The sequence below is a fragment of the Hoplias malabaricus genome, chromosome 17 (assembly GCF_029633855.1).
Source record: "Hoplias malabaricus isolate fHopMal1 chromosome 17, fHopMal1.hap1, whole genome shotgun sequence".
Classification (NCBI taxonomy): domain Eukaryota; kingdom Metazoa; phylum Chordata; class Actinopteri; order Characiformes; family Erythrinidae; genus Hoplias; species Hoplias malabaricus.
In genome coordinates this window covers 33,451,613-33,469,423 of record NC_089816.1, presented here as the reverse complement: position 1 = coordinate 33,469,423, position 17,811 = coordinate 33,451,613, and the positions used below count along the sequence as shown (strand labels likewise).

At 42.2% G+C, this 17,811-nt stretch overlaps 2 protein-coding genes across 5 annotated transcripts; one reads left to right on the top strand and one right to left on the bottom strand.

Annotated features, from left to right (window-relative positions):
• Window positions 1–7,923: 7,923 nt before the first annotated feature.
• LOC136673330 (C-signal-like) lies at window positions 7,924–9,742 on the top strand. The gene is made up of 4 exons (XM_066648732.1): window positions 7,924–8,160; window positions 8,320–8,481; window positions 8,800–8,910; window positions 9,562–9,742. The coding sequence occupies exons 1-4, from the start codon at window positions 7,924–7,926 to the stop codon at window positions 9,673–9,675; spliced, it is 624 nt and encodes a 207-aa protein (XP_066504829.1). The 3' UTR covers window positions 9,676–9,742.
• A 1,184-nt stretch (window positions 9,743–10,926) lies between these two features.
• On the bottom strand, window positions 10,927–17,037 carry gal (galanin/GMAP prepropeptide). Of its 4 annotated transcripts, none has more exons than XM_066649768.1 (7): window positions 16,906–17,037; window positions 16,730–16,810; window positions 15,359–15,413; window positions 14,036–14,107; window positions 11,779–11,859; window positions 11,404–11,475; window positions 10,927–11,147 (listed from the first exon to the last, which is right to left on the bottom strand). In XM_066649768.1, the coding sequence occupies exons 2-7, from the start codon at window positions 16,808–16,810 to the stop codon at window positions 11,086–11,088; spliced, it is 423 nt and encodes a 140-aa protein (XP_066505865.1). In that variant the 5' UTR covers window positions 16,906–17,037; the 3' UTR covers window positions 10,927–11,085. The 4 variants fall into 4 exon arrangements, with proteins under 4 accessions (XP_066505865.1, XP_066505866.1, XP_066505867.1 ...); XM_066649769.1 differs by having other exon boundaries at window positions 14,042–14,107; XM_066649770.1 differs by lacking the exon at window positions 14,036–14,107 and adding an exon at window positions 12,571–12,633.
• Between the last annotated feature and the right edge of the window lie 774 nt (window positions 17,038–17,811).

Below are 17,811 nucleotides of genomic sequence, written 5' to 3'. Positions count from 1 at the left end.
CCCTCACCTGTCTATTCTCACTGCTGCTTATGCTCTGTCTCAGTTGCCCACAATAATAAATAATATATAATAATAATAATACATTTTTATTTGAAAAAGTGTATTTTAAGAGACACAAGGACACTGTACAATAGAAAATAGAAGAAAAAATTAAAAGGGCAATACAAGTACATACATAAAACACACAGACATAACCATAAACACACACACACATAATATCATACATATGTTAGTTTAAAAAGACGGGTTTTAAAAACATCTACAGAGGAACAAGCTCACAGTTCATCAGGAAGACTATTCCACAGCTTTGAACCCGCAACACAAAATGCTCTAATTCCAGTGGTGCTTAGTTTAACATGTGGGACCTCATACACATGGAGGCTTGAGGACCGAAGGGTACGCACTGGAGAGTATGATTGTAGTAAACTACTTAGATAAGAAGGGGCAAGGTCATGCAAGGATTTAAATACCAACACAAGCAATTTGTACTGTATTCGGTACTGCACTGGGAGCCAATGCAGATGATTTAGGACTGGAGTAATATGCTCCCATGATCTTGTATGGGTCAGAACCCTAGCAGCAGAGTTCTGCACATACTGCAGCCCGCTCAAAGCCCGAGCAGGGAGGCCACACAACAGAGCATCGCAGGAGTCGAGTCTGGAAGTTACAAACGCATGGACTATGGTCTCAGCAGCAGTGAAAGAGAGAAAAGGGCGAACCCTAGAGATATTTTTAAGGTGGTGGAAGGCTGTTGTACATGTTGTTAATATGTGATTCAAATGATAGTGTAGAATCAAAAATTACTCTGAGATTTCTCACCTGTGTTGAGGTAGAGACAACAAAACCAGGGACACAAACAGTAGTGTCACTAAGCCTCCTGACTGTTGCAGGAGAAGCAATTATGATGGCTTCAGATTTTTTATTATTTAGGCTCAGGAAGTTCTCGATCATCCAAGTTCTCACATCGGTTAAACAATTCAGGAAGGCACTAGGTGGCAAGCTGTGAGAAGGGTTTGTAAAAATGTATATCTGGACATACAGACAAACAGTGAAACTGTAGCTAATGATGTCTAATGATGTCACCAAGAGGAAGGATGCACAAGATAAAAAGTAGGGGCCCAAGAACAGAGCTCTGGGGGACACCATGTGATAAGAAGTACCAGTGATGCCAAACATTTTTTGAGCTGAGTTAGTAAAAGGCTATGACATTATAAAATTATTTTCTCAGAGTCAAAGTATGAGACAGTGAGGTCGTCCAACATGAACCAGAAACTGAATTCTGGAAACGGTGTGTCTCCTTTGATGTAAATTGAAAACAGTCCCAGAGAGTGAGAACCTGAAAGAGGAGAGGAGGTTAATCAAAGAATCTGGAATAAAGTTATCAGTAAGAGTCAATAATGGATGAGATGTCTTAAGGTCTACATGGATTGTCCTCACATGTTTCAAATGTCAAGGGTGGTCATGCACTTTCTAGAAGAATGGATACATACAGGTCTTGCCATTGAACTGCAGCCTCAGGAGGCAAACCTGAAAGTGCTGTTTAAGGAGGTTAATCAGAGAATCTGGAATGGTGTTGTCTGTAAGAGTCGATAATGCAGTGCCAGGCGTGTTACTGTGTCCTGTATCATCCTGTACTTATGCTTGGGTTAATGTTTTAAATCTTAAAAACAAATATAGTCAACAAATTTTACTCATTCATTCATTTTCTGTAAACACCTTTGGTCACTTTCCAACAGTTAAGCCACCAACCTCAGTTCAAAGTGTTTGACAAACACCATTAAGAAACAGGTTGTCTTCTGTCATGTTGTTCTCACAAATGTGTGAAATCCAGATGGAGATGAAAACCCTAGAGGAGACTGAGGTGAGGAGAATGTTTAACTGTAATTTTTAAATGATATTCACATGAACTGAAAAAAAACAAGAGAGTAAAAATGTAAAAACGTATTTATTCATTCATTCATTATCTGTGAGCACTGATCCAGTTCAGGGGCGCGGTGAGACTGCTTTATACTTCAAATGTATTCATAAAAACCTCTTCCTGTGCTGCTGGAGTTTTTAAACGCCGCAGTGTCACTGCTGGACTGAGAATAGTCAGTGTGTGTACAATGTGTGTTGACACACTGTGCCGTGTACACGTTACCCTCTGTTAAATCTATGTAAATCACCACAAACTCCACAAAAATGGGACACAGTAATGAGATCAAAATGATCACAGTCTTTATACAATTCCTTAAAATATAAACATTACAGTGAAGTTTATCGCAGTAAGAGAGTGATAAACTCGAGAAAGGTGTCTCTTCAGGCCGGAGGAAGCTCCAAATGAGCGCGGAAGAACATTTTAAACACGACTCAATCACGTCTCTGGCTTCGAGATAGTAGTTTGTCGTAAAGACTCTGGAGACGACCCAGAGGCTAAAGAACCTTTTTATTTGTTTCTAAAAACAGGGCTGATATGGAGCTTGGAGTTGATGAGCAGGGTCTCAGGGTCAGGGCGATGTTTGTGGTTACGCCGTGCCCCTCACCCCAGAATGTTTAAGGCATGTAAACTGGACTGTAGCTGGACCCTCACCTCAATTCTTAAAGCACAGAGACTAGACTGCAGGGCCCCTTACACACCACAGTTCAGACAGTGTGTATACTTTGATACTTTTAGAAACCCAGGCTGTCTGGTTCACTGTGATGTCCTGCTTTGTGTAAAAGTGCAAATTCACATGCACAATCCAGGTAATAATAAAGGGAGTCTTTCTGACAGTCTGAGCCAGTGTTATCCAACTCTGATCCTATTCGACCTGTTCAAACAAACTTGATTCAACTAATTGTGTGAGGAGGGTGTTCCAGGACCTGGTTCTGATGCCAAATCAAAGCGTGTGATCATCTGAACACAAAGAGTAATACACAATACTCTACAACAAGGAGATACTTCTATAAAGAATCATTTTAAACCACACAGAGGAACTAGATGAAGTAGTGAACCTCTCTGAATGTCTGTTATATTCTTAGTTTAAAGTTGAGCCAAAATTCCTGAAAGGTTTCACCACTGTCTTTGTATTCATTAAACAATAACTATATTACAGTGGATTTTCATCTCTTTATTAAGTTCACCTTGTAGCTACATGCACTGACTCTATTGTCATTCACACCCACTATAACTAAATGCTCATGGTAGGTTTCCTGAATAGTAATGAAACTTGTTGGTTTGTCTCCACAACCTTCCTGCTCATTGCTGCTTACTATCTCTTATTTAATCCTTGTTGCAAAAGCGTGCATGAGGCTTAAAATCTGTGAGACTGTGCTCTGAATGTGTGAACGACCGCTCCGGGACACTTTTTAACGTTAAAAAAACGGGACTTTTGTTTATTTTTTGAGATGGTTGGTAACCCTCCTGGAGCTGTGTGAGACACCACCTGCAGGACCACTGTCACCAAACAGACTCTACATTCATTTACAGAAAAGGTGATTCCACACACGTGAGCCATCATAAACATCCTGTAATTTCATAATTTCTTAATGAAAGACTAAATATCCACCTGTACTCTACCCTCCTATTAAACAGGATTTAAACAGAAGACAGATTTAGACAGAAGATCAATAGAATCATGTTTTATAAAACATTTAAAGCAATAACAGTTCTTAGTTTTTTTTCATCTTTACTTTTGTCTTGAATTCTTTCTGGTGAGTGACAGGGGACTAAAACTTAACAAGAATAAACTCTAAAAGCAGACACAGAACAAAGAGAAAGTGAAGAGCAGTGTGACTCTAAGATGATACAGAGAGCACAGTTCATGTCCACAATCCACAGTTCATTCTGAGTGTATTCTAGCTGTATGGTTCTTACACACAGCACCTCCCCAGTGACAGTAAACATGTGAGAGTTGTTGATGTGTTCCGAGCTCTTACCTGTGAACACTGAGTGAGGAATCACCAACATCAGGAGAGTGAAGATCCCTTTCATTTCACCACATGCTTCAAAAAGAGCAACAAGTTTCACAAACAGCCACAAATTTCACAAAATCCTTCAGGAACATGCAGCTAAACTGAGCTGTAAATGCGACCTGCATGTGTCCTGTAACAGAGAACACACCTCCTCGTCCTGCTCCTCCTCTTCTCTGCGCTTTGAGCTACCCATGTTTGTGTGTTTTCTTTTAAATACAGGAAGTGTGGTGCCAGTCACATAGGAACAGGAAGCAAATGACTCAGAATGGATTTGATTTAGAAAAATATTGAGATTCATATTTTTGTTTTTATTTCGTCCTTTATTTTCTGTTTTAATGTAAAACCTAAACATTTAATGTACTCCCCACCGCGACCCTGAAATGGAGAAGTGGAAAAGATGATGAATGAATGAATGTACTCCCCAGAACCAGTCAACGTTCACACGTCACACTGATGTTTCTCCCTCCAGTGTCTCCTGATCCCTCCTTTTCCCTTCACTTTCTCTTTGTGAACGTCTGTTTTCTAGTTGTTTTCTTGTTGTGCTCCGATGACTGCTTTCTCTGCCTCCTATTAATGTATTGCACACCCAGTGGGATCATTTGTCCATCCATTCTTAAACCACTAAATACTAAAGATTATATGAAGCTTTATCTAAACAAATTAAGAACTTAAAACCACAAAGGAATTAAAGACCAGTTTCAATAAAAGGGACAGTTTTCCCTGTCACGGCTCAGTGGAGCATCCCCATGGTTTTGAGGCTGTAATTTTAAGGTAAAAATATGACCTAGTGTTGCTTTAACAGAGGAGCACTGGCTGTTTCCATGTGTCAGGATCGCGGAGGGCGGACTGACGGAGGCGGACACACACGCTAAACATAGTGAACTTTATTAACGCGAACTATAACAAAACAGAGACAGATTGACTTGGGTAAAAACAAAATGAGTAACAGATGAAATAGATAAGAAAACAAACCGAAACGAGGAATAACAGAAACAGACAGACTTGCTACAATGACGGTGGAAACGACATGAAATGAATCTAAGACCGACAGACTTGAAACAACAATACAAATGACTGACCAACGGGAGTGACACAAAGGAACTTAAATACTAAACACAGACGAGACGCACCTGAGACAGATAACGAGGGGTGGAAGAAAGGCGGGACATAGGCGGAGACATGGACAACAACAAACAGAGCCTGAGAGCTCTGAGAGAGCACATGGCAGGGAAAACAGACACGACAGGGCATGACAACATGCAGCAGTCTAGAGCAGGGTTTTTCAGACGTTTTTTTTCTGGTGACCCACATTTTGTACATGATGTTTTCACGCGACCATGGCAACAAAAATATATGTATTTCTATAAATGTTTACAAAAACACAGAACAAAATGAACTTACTTAATGAGAAGGAAGGGCCCGTTTGCTACGATCTGGTCCAATTGTGTTTGACAAGAAGAGAGGGAACACACAAATCAGCCCTAGCTTTCAGTGGGTTTCTCAGCTTCGTCTTCATCTGAGTTAGAACGGAGAATCCCACTCTGCACAGATATGTTGTTGTGAAAGGCAGTAGGAATAAAACACTTGTTCTGCTGAGCAGTGGGTAGTCACCTGAGAGGCCAGTCCAGAATTGTGATACTCCTCACAGATTCTTCACCCACCGCTTGTTTTAAAGATCATCAAAATTCCCAGGTGGAATTCCCAAGGTTCCTTTAAACACACCTTTCCTCTATGTGTTTGTTCACTTTGGGAAACTTGAGAAAGACTGGGATATGATTCGAAGTTGCCATGACTTTATTGACTTCTGAAAACTTTGAATCTGTTCAGTGTCTGAAAAGACAGTCGTGTCCTTGAAGTTTTAGGTTCAGTTCATTCAGGATGGAAACAATGTAGCAGCCGTTTCTCATCAGAAAAGAAATCCCCAAGAAATCTTCCAGTGTTTTCTTTACTGTGTGAAATGGCTCTCTGAGTGGTAAAGGTTGCCGACCCCTGCCCTAGGCACTGCACCTGCTGTCTGTGTGAACAGTGCCATGATTCAGTGTAAAGTGCTGTGGATGTGTAACAGAACTGAAAACCCCTAAACTGTTCCAGGGATCAGGAAGATATTTACAAACACAAGATGATGCAAATCTAAGTTTATTTTGTAAGATTCACTTCAGTTGAATCAGTTTACTTTTTACTACACTTTACACCAGACAAAGGCCATTTCAGTCCAGAATCAGCAGCTGTTTAATGTGTGCTACAGAGTACAACACTAAAAATGACCAAACTCAATCAATTACACCTTTAAATACAGAGAACACTGAGAGAGACTCTCATTTACATTTTATCTGAGACTTGACAAAAATTAAAAGAGGACAATATCAGGTTTTTCTGGATTTGTGTTTAATGTTAAAATAAAACCAATCTGAATAAATAATAGAAACCTTGTTGAGTCTATCACTAGTTTTATTTTTAGTGGTCATTTATTTCCACACATCCCTGTTGTTGTAGCGCTCCCTCCTCTTCAGTAAAGTCCCTATGTTTGATTAGTGCTGGTCATTTTTCCCAAAATCAGACTGTTTCATTAATTACAGTCTTTTTCTGTCAGAGCAGATACTTTCTGTACACTTCTGTTCATCGCTGTAATCCCAGTGTGAACAACATGCACTAGTCCAGGTGAAAGAGGAGAAACACTGTATATTTACCTTTGTTTCTTTCTTTTACTCTTTCATTGTACCTCAGCTCCAGGTCTATTTTTTTTCTTTATGGGAATTTATAGACTATTGGCTATAGGCTGTTGTGAGTCGTAGGTGTTGTAGTTGAGACAAGAATGATCAGAAAAGACAAGAGCAGGGTCTAACAAACTCTCCACCTCGGATCTGGAGACATTCTGTGGTAAAAAGTCTGTAATTCCAGTGGGTTTTGGCAGTTCTTCTCCAGTTATGTTTTTAAAAGCTACTAAAATGGTCCCCAGGTTACAGTGCTGTTCCCTGAAGGATTCAAGAGTGTTTTCTGAAACTCACTCACACTTTATCATTTTGGTTATTCGTAAATTACTGGGAGATGACCCCGTTTCAAGTCTTTGAAGAAGTTTTAGTTTCAAAAAGGTTGAAAAATAGGATGTCAAATTCAGTGGGAGGTCACGCTGTTTCTTGTCTTTGAAGAAGTTATATGTTCCTCATATTGCAGAGAGTACTGAGAGGTCCATGATGTAATATTTACAGTTGGAATCACGTTGTAGATTAGTTTGGGTTGGAGAAAGCATGTGTCATGAAGCTTAGAGCCGTTTCCTCAGTGTAGAAATGGCTGACCTCCGATCAGAGCGGATGCTACTTGTGAACAAATGTATTATCCTCATGTTCCTCAGGGTTTAGGGACATTTATTTGTTTGTGATGAAAGTATGCAGCACATCAGAGTATTTGCTTTAATATTTTGCATTAACTGAAAAGTGTCGCAGGTGTGTGTGTGTCTGGCTCCCCCTCCAGGGTGTATTCCCGCCTTGCGCCCAATGATTCCAGGTAGGCTCTGGACCCACCGCGACCCTGAACTGAATAAGGGTTACAGATAATGAATGAATGAATGAATGAAAAGGAAAGGCTTTTTAAATGTAACTCACTAAAAGCTGTTCTTGTCAGAGGTGCACTCTCGGTTCAGTTAAGGCTGCAGTATCAAGATACGACCAGCAGAGATTCACTCCAGATTCACTTGGTTGAGTTGGTTGAACGCTTTAGTTAGAGGTTCAGGATTATTAATGGGAAAAGGTGAAGCTCATTTAACACATAGTAAACACACACACACACACACACACACACAGAGAGAGAACAGAGTAGCAATCTCTTTTACACAGGGCACTTCAGCTGTGAATTTTGAGGGAGGAGAAAGAGGAGAATGTCCAGGAGAATGAACTGGTGAACTTCTCGAACCTTTAGGCCACAGCTGCCACTTCTCCCACTCTTCTTTGTTGTGATTATTTTAACACAAATGAATGTACTTCTGAATATTTAAATATGACAGGAAATGGGAGAAATGTAAATGTACTTATTGTTTATTTGTCAGATGTGTTGAGCGATGCGAGTGTCGACTCTGCTACTAAAGAGGTGGCCTCCATAGTGGGAGCCGAGGGTCTGAACTGTTTAATCAACAACGCTGGGATCATGATCGACACAGACCTCAACACAGTGACCAGAGACGCCATGATGAAAACCTTCGAGAGCAACACTGTCGCTCCACTCTTTGTTACTAAGGTGAACTGAACTCAAAAAAACAACTAGATTACTATTAAAACTCCTCCTCCTCCAGTCCTTTACACTCACCTATGGACAGTATTTTCTACAAAACGATGATCGGTTTTAGGGAAGACGCCCTGTTCTGTGTGTGGTGTGAATGCGGATGCTTTATTCCAGGCGTTTCTGCCGCTGTTGAAGACCGCCGCAGCGCTGGGTGAAGGTGTTGGGATGGGGATCCACCGCTCGGCTGTGGTCAACATCTCCTCCCTCCTGGGCTCCGTCCAGTTCAACTGGGGCGAGGGAGCCTCTTTTAAAACCTACGCTTATAGGGTCTCCAAGGTGAGAACAGAGCTGTTTCCTCCATGGCCCAAAAACACACATTGGTAGGTGGATTGTCCGTGTGTGTGAGTGAATGGGTGAGTGTGTGAGTGAATGGGTGAGTGTGTGTCGCCCTGTGAAGGACTGGCACCCCCTCCAGGGTGTGAGCCCGCATTGCGCCCAGTGATTCCGGGTAGGGTCCGGACCCACCGCGACCCTGAACTGGATAAGGGTTACAGACAATGAATGAATGATAATCTCGTGTTGGTGCGCCCTCTTGTGGCCAGCCATTCAAGTGCTGTCACTCCAGGAAAAGGATCCTAAAAGGATCCTCTGCAGTCTGGTCTGAACATGGTGTCCCGGTGTTTGGCGATTGATCTGGCGTCTGAGGGAATTCTGTGCACTGCTCTGCACCCAGGATGGATTCGCACTGATATGGGAGGAGCTGATGTGAGTGCTTGTAAACAAAGGCCACCCCTCTGTTAGTTACTCTCCAGTCAAAGCAGCCGTTAAGTACCATCATGAAGTTCATCATTTTCAAGAGAGATCACTGAGGAGATTAGCTGTAAGACCATCCATTTGTTTAAACAAGAACTCCTAACAACCGCGCAAGTCCTGCTTTAGCACCGTGAACTTTCCCCATCAGACAAACAGCACTGAAATCTGTTCATGCTTGAGAGAGAGAGAGAGAGAGAGAGAGAGAGAGAGAGAGAAGAGGAGTGAGGGAGAGGAGGAGTGAGGGAGTAAGGGAGAGTGAGAGTGAGTGAGGGAGAGAGGGGGAGGGGGAGAGAGGGAGGGAGGGAGTAAGGGAGAGAAGGAGTGAGGGGAAGTGAGGGAGAGAGACAGGGAGGGGGGAGAGGGAGAGAAAGAGTGAGGGAGAGGAGGAGTGAGGGAGGGAGGGAGGGAGGGGGAGAAAGAGTGAGAGAGGGAGGGAGGGGGAGAGAGAGAGAGAGGGAGGGGGAGAGAGAGGAGAAAAACCAACCTCCACTCTCACCTCAGTCCTGAACACCTCCACAGCATCCACTACATTATCATCACGTCTCCTGTCAGTGGTTTTAATCTTGTGGCTGTTTGGTGTAAACTCTGTTTTGTCTTCTCCAGGCGCCTCTGAGTGCGGAGGAGAGCATTTCCTCTTTGCTGTCTGTCATTTCCGGGCTAACAGAGAAGGACCATGGGGAATTTTTGGATTATTCTGGGAAAAACTTGCCGTGGTGATCCCAGCCCAGTCGTCATGTGTGACATCACCAGAGTGGAGCGGGTTGGGGATCTTCATCCTCTCCAATAGGGCAAATAAATAATAAACATTGGTTTAATGTGCTTGTTTTGTTGTGATTGTGTCTGTAGGATACACCCTGCTTCCTTTCCTTTCTAAAATTAAAAATAAATTAGAATCAACTATAAACTAAATTCATTCATTATCTGTAACCCTTATTCAGTTCAGGGTCGTGGTGGGTCCGGAGCCTACCTGGAATCATCAGGGCAACACACACACACCTACGGACACTTTTGAGTCGTCAATCCACCTACCAACGTGTGTTTTTGGACTGTGGGAGGAAACCGGAGCACCCGGAGGAAACACACAGGGAGAACACACCACACTCCTCACAGACAGTCACCCGGAGGAAACCCACGCAGACACAGGGAGAACACACCACACTCCTCACAGACAGTCACCCGGAGGAAACCCACGCAGACACAGGGAGAACACACCACACTCCTCACAGACAGGACCATGGAGCTGTGACAGAGACACTACCTGTTGCTCCATCGTGCCGCCCTCCCACTAATAATTTAACTATTTAAAGCTTTTGTTTATATGAACTATTTAGAAAAAGAAAACCTTCTCATGTCGCCCATCTAAATAACATAAACAATCATGAACAACAAGATTAAAGTCTTAGTTCTAACGTTGTTGTGTCTTCTCCAGGCGCCTGAGTGCAGAGGAGAACATTTCCTCTGTGCTGGACTGACAGAGAAGGACCATGGGGAGTTTTTAAACTAGCGTGGTGATCACAAGCGGCTTTAACGTGTAAAATCACTGGAGTGAACATGATTAATGCCGGTTATTCCTCCTCTTCTCGAGTCAAATATATAATAAACTCTTGTTCAATGCAATCATTTGCAGGTGATTTCACAGGGGGATAATGTTGTATCTAAAAGTTCATAAGTGTTTTGTTTAGACGATTAGAAGATGGTGATTTCTGTTAATGACTGCGAACGTAGCTCATTAATATTCGGTTCTTTTCACCTATGACCTTTTCACCTAATGACACCATTTTAAAACCCATTTGTCCGTCTGTTATCAGAATAAAGGAGTGACTGTACGATCAGTACCAGACTCGTTTACTCCTCATATCTATATTTAATACTGAAATAACCTGTGTGTGCGTCTAAAGCAGCCCCATGATTAGAAGCGTGTATATTTCGAACCGTAATCTCATGAATCAGACGGAATCGAATGCCATTTACAGCTTTTATTTGACACATTCTTCACATCAGCCGCTCCAGCACCTCCTCAGGCTCGTGTCTGGAGACTGAAGAGAATGATACGCTAATAAAGACGTGGAACAGAAAGCAGTGATCGGCAGCGCTCGGATGCCAGATGGCGGAGGTCTGAGATCTGAGTTAAGGCTGGCTCAGCTCCTCTGAGGTGAGGGAGGAAGGCAGATTTTCCAAAGCCCCCATTTCTGAAAGAAATAGAGCAAAAAAAAAATAAAGACAGAATGAGCTCGACCTAAAACAGCAATTTATTTATTTACAGATAGAAGACATCTACGAGGTGGACCAACGAGGGAGAGGTGTCTAAATGATCGGACAGTGTGCATTGGACCAGGAAATGTATGCCCCCACCTTTCTGAGACTGGGAGACACTCAGTGACGGATGGAACTGGTAAAAAGGAACAACCTATTACCTAGAACATGTTACTATCTGGTTGTATTCACCTTTCAGCTTGAGATATGATAGAAAGTCAATGATGGTGTGGACAATGTCTTCATCCGTTATCCTCTGAGCTCCTTAGAAAACACAGAGGTTCTTATTAGATACAGATACAGACTTTCAACCAGCCACAGCATCTTAGGAGCTCCTTAGCTTCTCTACTAACTTCAGTTCGTTCACAGAAATCTCAGCGAGACTCTTACACCCTGTCATTAATCATCCCCACGTTCCCTGAACTAATCTGTGATCTGTTCAGACACCCCTCGACTTTGGGAATGCACTGCCTGATCCATCAACTCATTTAAAGCACATTTACTTCCACTGAAAGTACTTCTGTACAGTTATAGTTATAGTGTGTGTGTGTGTGTGTGTGTGTGTACCTGATTTGAAGTCATCCTCCATGTCCCTCTTCCCTGCAAGGCCGTGCTTATCACTCAGAGTCCTGTGGCTATCAATGGCATCTGATCACAAAGCATAACCACATCATAATCCACTTACACACACACCGCAGCCCCGTCTTGTACAAGAGGTGCTGCAGGAAGCTTCAGGCACCCCGTTTGTCCCCACCGAGGCGCATTATCCTGAGATTATGCACCTAGAGCAACCTGCAGGGCTTCAGTCATGGAATTGCTTGTTCTTTTAACTGGACTTTGACCAGTTTTGCAAAAGGCACAAAGGCAAAGGAGAACAGGAGTCATGTTCAGAGACAGAAAGAGGCAGCGACCTGCTGAGGAAGGAGGGGTCTCACAGTCAGAGGTGGGTAAGTATCCTACGTTCGGACTCAGATTATAGCGGTAAAGACTGCCTTTAAAATACATTCCCAAAATATTAAAAATAAAAAACCCACACAACCCCTAGAGCTGGAGAAGCTCAGAAAAATGCTTAAAGCAAAACTAGGTACGATTTTAAGTTTGTCCTGGGATCCCCCTACGTTTATAGAGTGTAATTCACTTTTAGAGCACTGTCCTATCATCAAGGAGGAGGTGGTTTCCTACCCTCTTCGAAAAGTTACATAGTGCCGTTTCTGCAGTGCTGAATCCAGAGTAGCAACGACAAAGGCTCTAATCTCTGTTACAGCCCAGTGACTGGAGCATTACAATGATTCTGATGCTGTAATTTTAAGGTAAAAATACTACCTAGTGTTGCTTTAAGTGCAGAGTAATATCTAGAACCTGAAGCATCTCTCAGCACAGGAACTGGAGCGTACACCACTCTGTTCTTCTCTTCACGGATCTCTGCAACAACACACACTATCACTTTACACACAGCAACAACACACCATCACATCACAACCAAGCAAACCAAAGTTGAACACAGCTAAAATGATCATTTATTTACTGGAAATATGCGTCATTACATTTAACTACGTGTACTTGAGTAAATGTAACTAGTTACTACCCACCTCTGCTTAAAACACAGCCAAGAAACAGCCACACACACACACGCAGGCAGAGAAAAGCTGGAGGGAAAAAAGCTTAATTCCTGCGTAGGTCTGCTTATAAACGTATATATTTATACAACGGGACCTTTTATGTGCTTAACTGCTGCAGCAGGAGGACTTTTATTATGAAGCTAATAATTCAATATTAATTTTGTTAGGTTTGATGACAATTTCAGTTCATAATTTAAGAGATATATGTTTGTAATGTTATTTAAACTTCTCTATTTAAAGCAATAGTCCACTTTTTCTCCAAATGTATGAGCAGCAGCAAGAATCGGTGACTAGCGTCTTTAGCGTTAGCGCTGGAGCTAGAGAGCACAATGTTAACAAGAAATGGAAGCTTATGTACTCCACAAGGATTAGGCAAATGTTTTTAAAAAGGCACCTCCCTTACTCTGAAATATATTCACTTTCTCTATACATTCATCCATTCATCCATTCTAATTGTGGTGGGTCCAGACTTTAGCTGGAAACAATGGGCTCAAGGCAGAAACACACCCTGAACAGACCATCACACACTCACCCAGTCGCACATGATGGAAATGAAACACAGACACACACTCCTGTAGACAGTTTCTCTCTCACACACACACACACACACCTGTCCACTCATAATTTCCTACATTACTCCAAATGTTAGCTACATAGTGCAGTTTCTGCAGTGCTGACTCCAGAGTAGCAATGACAGAGGCACTATTCTCTCTATTACAAAGCAAAATGATATCCTTTTTTTTTTGAGACTGTTTTTAAGGTATAAAATACTACCTAGTGTTGCTTTAAAAAAGATTTCAAACAGCCGCTCTGTTTGAAATTTTCGACACATCATTAGCATGATGCTAATGGCTAAGCTTTCCTTACTTGTAGGTCACATTAGCCTCGTTGCTTTTGTTTAAAACAAACACAAAAAAACAACAACAACAACAACAACAAAAAAAGCGTGTCTTGGCTGATCCCATAGGTTGGAGTTAAGGGGGAAATGTCACAACTTCCATTTTTTGTGTTCCTGTCAAATGATTTCTTTAAGGGAAGCCTACGTTAGTCGTACATCTCTCCACTGAGAGGCATTTTCATTCACTCGCTTTCTGCAGACGTTTTCATGCCGCGTTGATACTGCGCTGACAGTACAAACACACAGAGCCATACAGCACAGAGCAATTCCCTGTGTTGACGTTAGCGGCCTGCAGGAGCTAGCTTACATTCACCAAGCAGCTCTTCTCTCCCCCTTGCACTGGGAGCATCCTTTATCTGTATTAGATGATCAATACGACCTGAAACACACGGATGAGGGAATTTTACCCGAGCTTACACAACTCCAGCAAATGCTGAACGACAGACGCTCTTTTTCCACACACATTCACTTAATACGGGCACTGCAGGAAATACAACTACCAAATTAAACATTAAAGAAGAATAGAGTGAAAAGGGGCATTCTAGACTAAGTTAAAACACTGAACCATTGCTGTTACAAATAAGACATGGACATGGCTTTGGACCTCACTCTTTTACTCCATCACTTGTAGCAGTCTAAAGTGTTTCCAGCAGAGGGTGCTGTTGCGATGCAAGTGCAACTTTCTGAGAGATCATTCCTTTTTATTTTACTGGGTCCATTTCCATCCTCTATTATTATTAATATTATTATTATTACTATTATTATTCATTAATGACTTTAAGTTTTTACTCGAAATCACTTGACATTTTAACCCTTTAAAGCCTGCAAAAACACTGCAAAAATGCAAGTAAAATTGATTAAATCTAGTCTAAATATTTATTGTTACTCATTCGGTAATTGTTATAAGGTTATAATAAGATCAACCACGTATTTGTACATTATTTTGACCTGTTTGAAGTAATATTATCTACAGAAAGTGTTTTATTCCAGTGGCAGAAATATTTGCTTAATTCAAGAAATGATGTAAAATGATGCTTAAAAGAAGGAAACATCTGTCAATGGAATACAACACTTTCTGATATAAACCTGACAAACACCACGTGCTAATTCATGTCAGAATGCCCCTTTAAACAAGAAACGTTGGAATCAAAAACTTCATAAATATTAAGCTCTAAATGATATTAAATGGATGTTTAATAAAAAAAATAAAAATAGATAAAATGAGTGTTCCTATTTCTTTAAAATGGAATGGAGGATCACTAGCTTTGACCTGACTGAATTGTCAAGTGACCTGGAGAAAGTGTGTGAATATGAGAGAGAGAGAGAGGGGGGGGGGGAGTCAGAGAGAGGAGAGCGAGAGAGAGAAGGAGAGAGAGAGAGAGGGGGGGGGGAGAGAGAGAGCGAGAGAGAGTCAGAGAGAAGAGAGCGAGAGAGAGAGAGAGAGAGGAGAGCGAGGGAGAGAGAGAGAGAGTCAGAGAGAGGAGAGAGAGAGAGAGAGAGAGAGAGAGAGAGAAGAGAGAGAGCGAGGGAGAGTCAGAGAGAGGAAAGCGAGAGAGAAGGAGAGAGAGAGAGAGAGAGAGAGAGAAATGCCTGAGCCAGTTTGGACCAAGACATTTTGAGAGAGACTTACGCGGGCCCAGCAGGTATCCAGCGCTGTTCAGTGTCCACCCACGTTTCTCCTTCGCCTGGAGGAGGAGCACTCACAGATCAGTAAAATGACCTTTTTCTTAAAAGGTGCAGTGTGTGAGACTCATGTAGCAATGAATACCCCTCCCTCACTTTCCAGGCTCATTCTAAACTAACAGACACACAGTGTGATTATATTCCCCTGAGAGCAAGGAGACGGCGGACCACGGCTGGGGACTGAGGCCAAAGTTGGAGGTCCACTAGTGTTTTACACAGAGTTTTCTGGGCGAACCACCAGTGAATAAACAGAATTTTAGACAAAACGCCACATTCACATTCACAGTTTTGTTATTCTTTATAAATTTGATCAGTAAATAACTTTAATCAGCACAGTGTCAACATTTTCAGCATTTAATCATTTTATATCAGTCTTATACTCATTATTATATCTCTCAGAGTTGTTGGTGATATTTGTATTAGTGTGTTTTCCAGAATAAAAGCCTCTGTGAGTGTAAAATCTGTGTGAGGAGATTATAAATGAATTATATCCGGTACATGACAGTAATCTGAGGGGTCCAGCAGTGGTCTACAGTCAGTGGTGTGACAGCCTGGACTGATATGTGCTCACTGTCTGGGCACCAATAAAACATCTCGTGTACTACATCCTATTTCTGCTAATACAGCCCCCTACATCTACACCCTGAGCCTTTAAACCACACTTTACTGAACGCACTTCTCAATTACAGCTGCCACCATTTTACCATTTTACTGCAAAGATCAATATTATAAATCACAGAAGTTTGTTGGATATTTACAAGCAAAATCACCACTGCTTTAAGGTCAATTATGAGCAAATGAAATGAATTATTGTTAAATGTGAATCTAAAGGCTGCAAATAAATCACTTACAGTGAATTAACGATTGTTCTCAGAACGGATAACAACACAAGCCCTAGACTTTTTATGTCATCTCCATATCTGCGTGTGTGTGTGTGTGTGTGGTTTACTGCATCATCTGAACACAGCAGCTGTACTTCACACTGCGTGAAAATCTCATGAAAAACCGACCAATAGATACGCTCCAAAATCACTCTGAATTACGTCTTTTTACTGTTGACTTTCGCTGAAAGTTGAGCAAACTTTTTTCCGTTCTCCTGTTATATGTTTTCCTTTGTATACGTTCAGACGTATACAAATCCTCGTATACTCTAATCCTCGTTATAAACCGCTATGAGAATGTTGTCTAATTCTACAAAGAAAATATCAATTAAACTATAGCTGTTTCAGACACGTTTAGTTTTAATGATAAACGCAAGCCGCTCTGAATCTGCACATGTGAAAAGTGAAAGAGAGAGAGTTGAGTGGATGTCACTTACCGCTATGACCATCCCCACAGTCTCTGAGAGGACAGCGCAGAGGATAAGAGACACGCAAACTCCACCTAAACACTTCTGCATCTGTAAAGAGAAAAACAGCAGAAGTGAGCCCCACACGCCCAGGCTCCGTACAGATAAGAGCAGAGTTAAACACCGCGGGAGGGAAGAGAACTCACCTTGAGTGTGTGTGGCTTCTGTCCTGGAGGATATCTCAGTGTGTGTGTGTGTGTGTGTGTAGAAGAGTCAGTGATCAGCTCTGGTCCTCAGCTCCCTCTCTTTATGAAGCCTGAGCTCCACGCAGCTCTACGTCAGCAGACGGAGCCTGAAAGTCAATTAGAGATGATCCTGCTCTCATACTGAGCTTTTAACGATGGGTGTGTGCTCTTATAACTGCTCTGCACCTATAGAGAGGCACAAACAGCACCGCTGAATCATCAGGACTGCTCTTATTCAGACCCAGGTACAGTGAACACGTCCCCGTTTGGGTCCTCCTCATTGAATAGGTGTTTACTGTGATTCTACGCATACATTCTGCTTTAAGGACGTGAGCTTAAATCAGTTTATACATTTAGCTTGAACAGACATGGACAAAAACTTCAGACAACTCAGAATTATAGATTTATAATGCCACTTAAACTTAAATTTACACTTAGGAAGTCTGCTATAACATCTGTTAGTACCCCCTACTAGCGCTTACAATAAGATTAAGCCTTACTCTAACCTTAAACTTAATCTTAAATCTAACCCTGACCATAAACCTAACACTAAGCTCCATGAAAAACAACTCCGATTGTGTCCTGAACCCCAGGGCGTCACAGTGGTACAGACCACAGTGCTACCCCACAGACGGCAGGTAGTGTCTCTGTCACAGCTCCAGGGTCCTGGAGGTTGTGGGTTCGAGTCCCGCTGTGGGTGACTGTCTGTGAGGAGTGTGGTGTGTTCTCCCTGTGTCTGCGTGGGTTTCCTCAGGGTGACTGTCTGTGAGGAGTGTGGTGTGTTCTCTCTGTGTCTGCGTGGGTTTCCTCCGGGTGACTGTCTGTGAGGAGTGTGGTGTGTTCTCCCTGTGTCTGCGTGGGTGTCCT

Excerpts from the sequence above, each read along its gene's own strand:
- gal (XM_066649768.1), bottom strand. The coding sequence starts at position 16,810 with ATGCAGAAGTGTTTAGGTGGAGTTTGCGTGTCTCTTATCCTCTGCGCT. Across the intron at positions 11,860-14,035 it reads AGAAGAGCTGCTTGGTGAAT|ATGCCATTGATAGCCACAGG; the intron begins GTAAGCTAGCTC and ends CTTTGTGATCAG. Across the intron at positions 11,148-11,403 it reads ATCATATCTCAAGCTGAAAG|AAATGGGGGCTTTGGAAAAT; the intron begins GTGAATACAACC and ends TATTTCTTTCAG.
- LOC136673330 (XM_066648732.1), top strand. The coding sequence starts at position 7,924 with ATGACAGGAAATGGGAGAAATGTAAATGTACTTATTGTTTATTTGTCA. Across the intron at positions 8,482-8,799 it reads ACGCTTATAGGGTCTCCAAG|TCTGGTCTGAACATGGTGTC; the intron begins GTGAGAACAGAG and ends GATCCTCTGCAG. Across the intron at positions 8,911-9,561 it reads CTGATATGGGAGGAGCTGAT|GCGCCTCTGAGTGCGGAGGA; the intron begins GTGAGTGCTTGT and ends TGTCTTCTCCAG.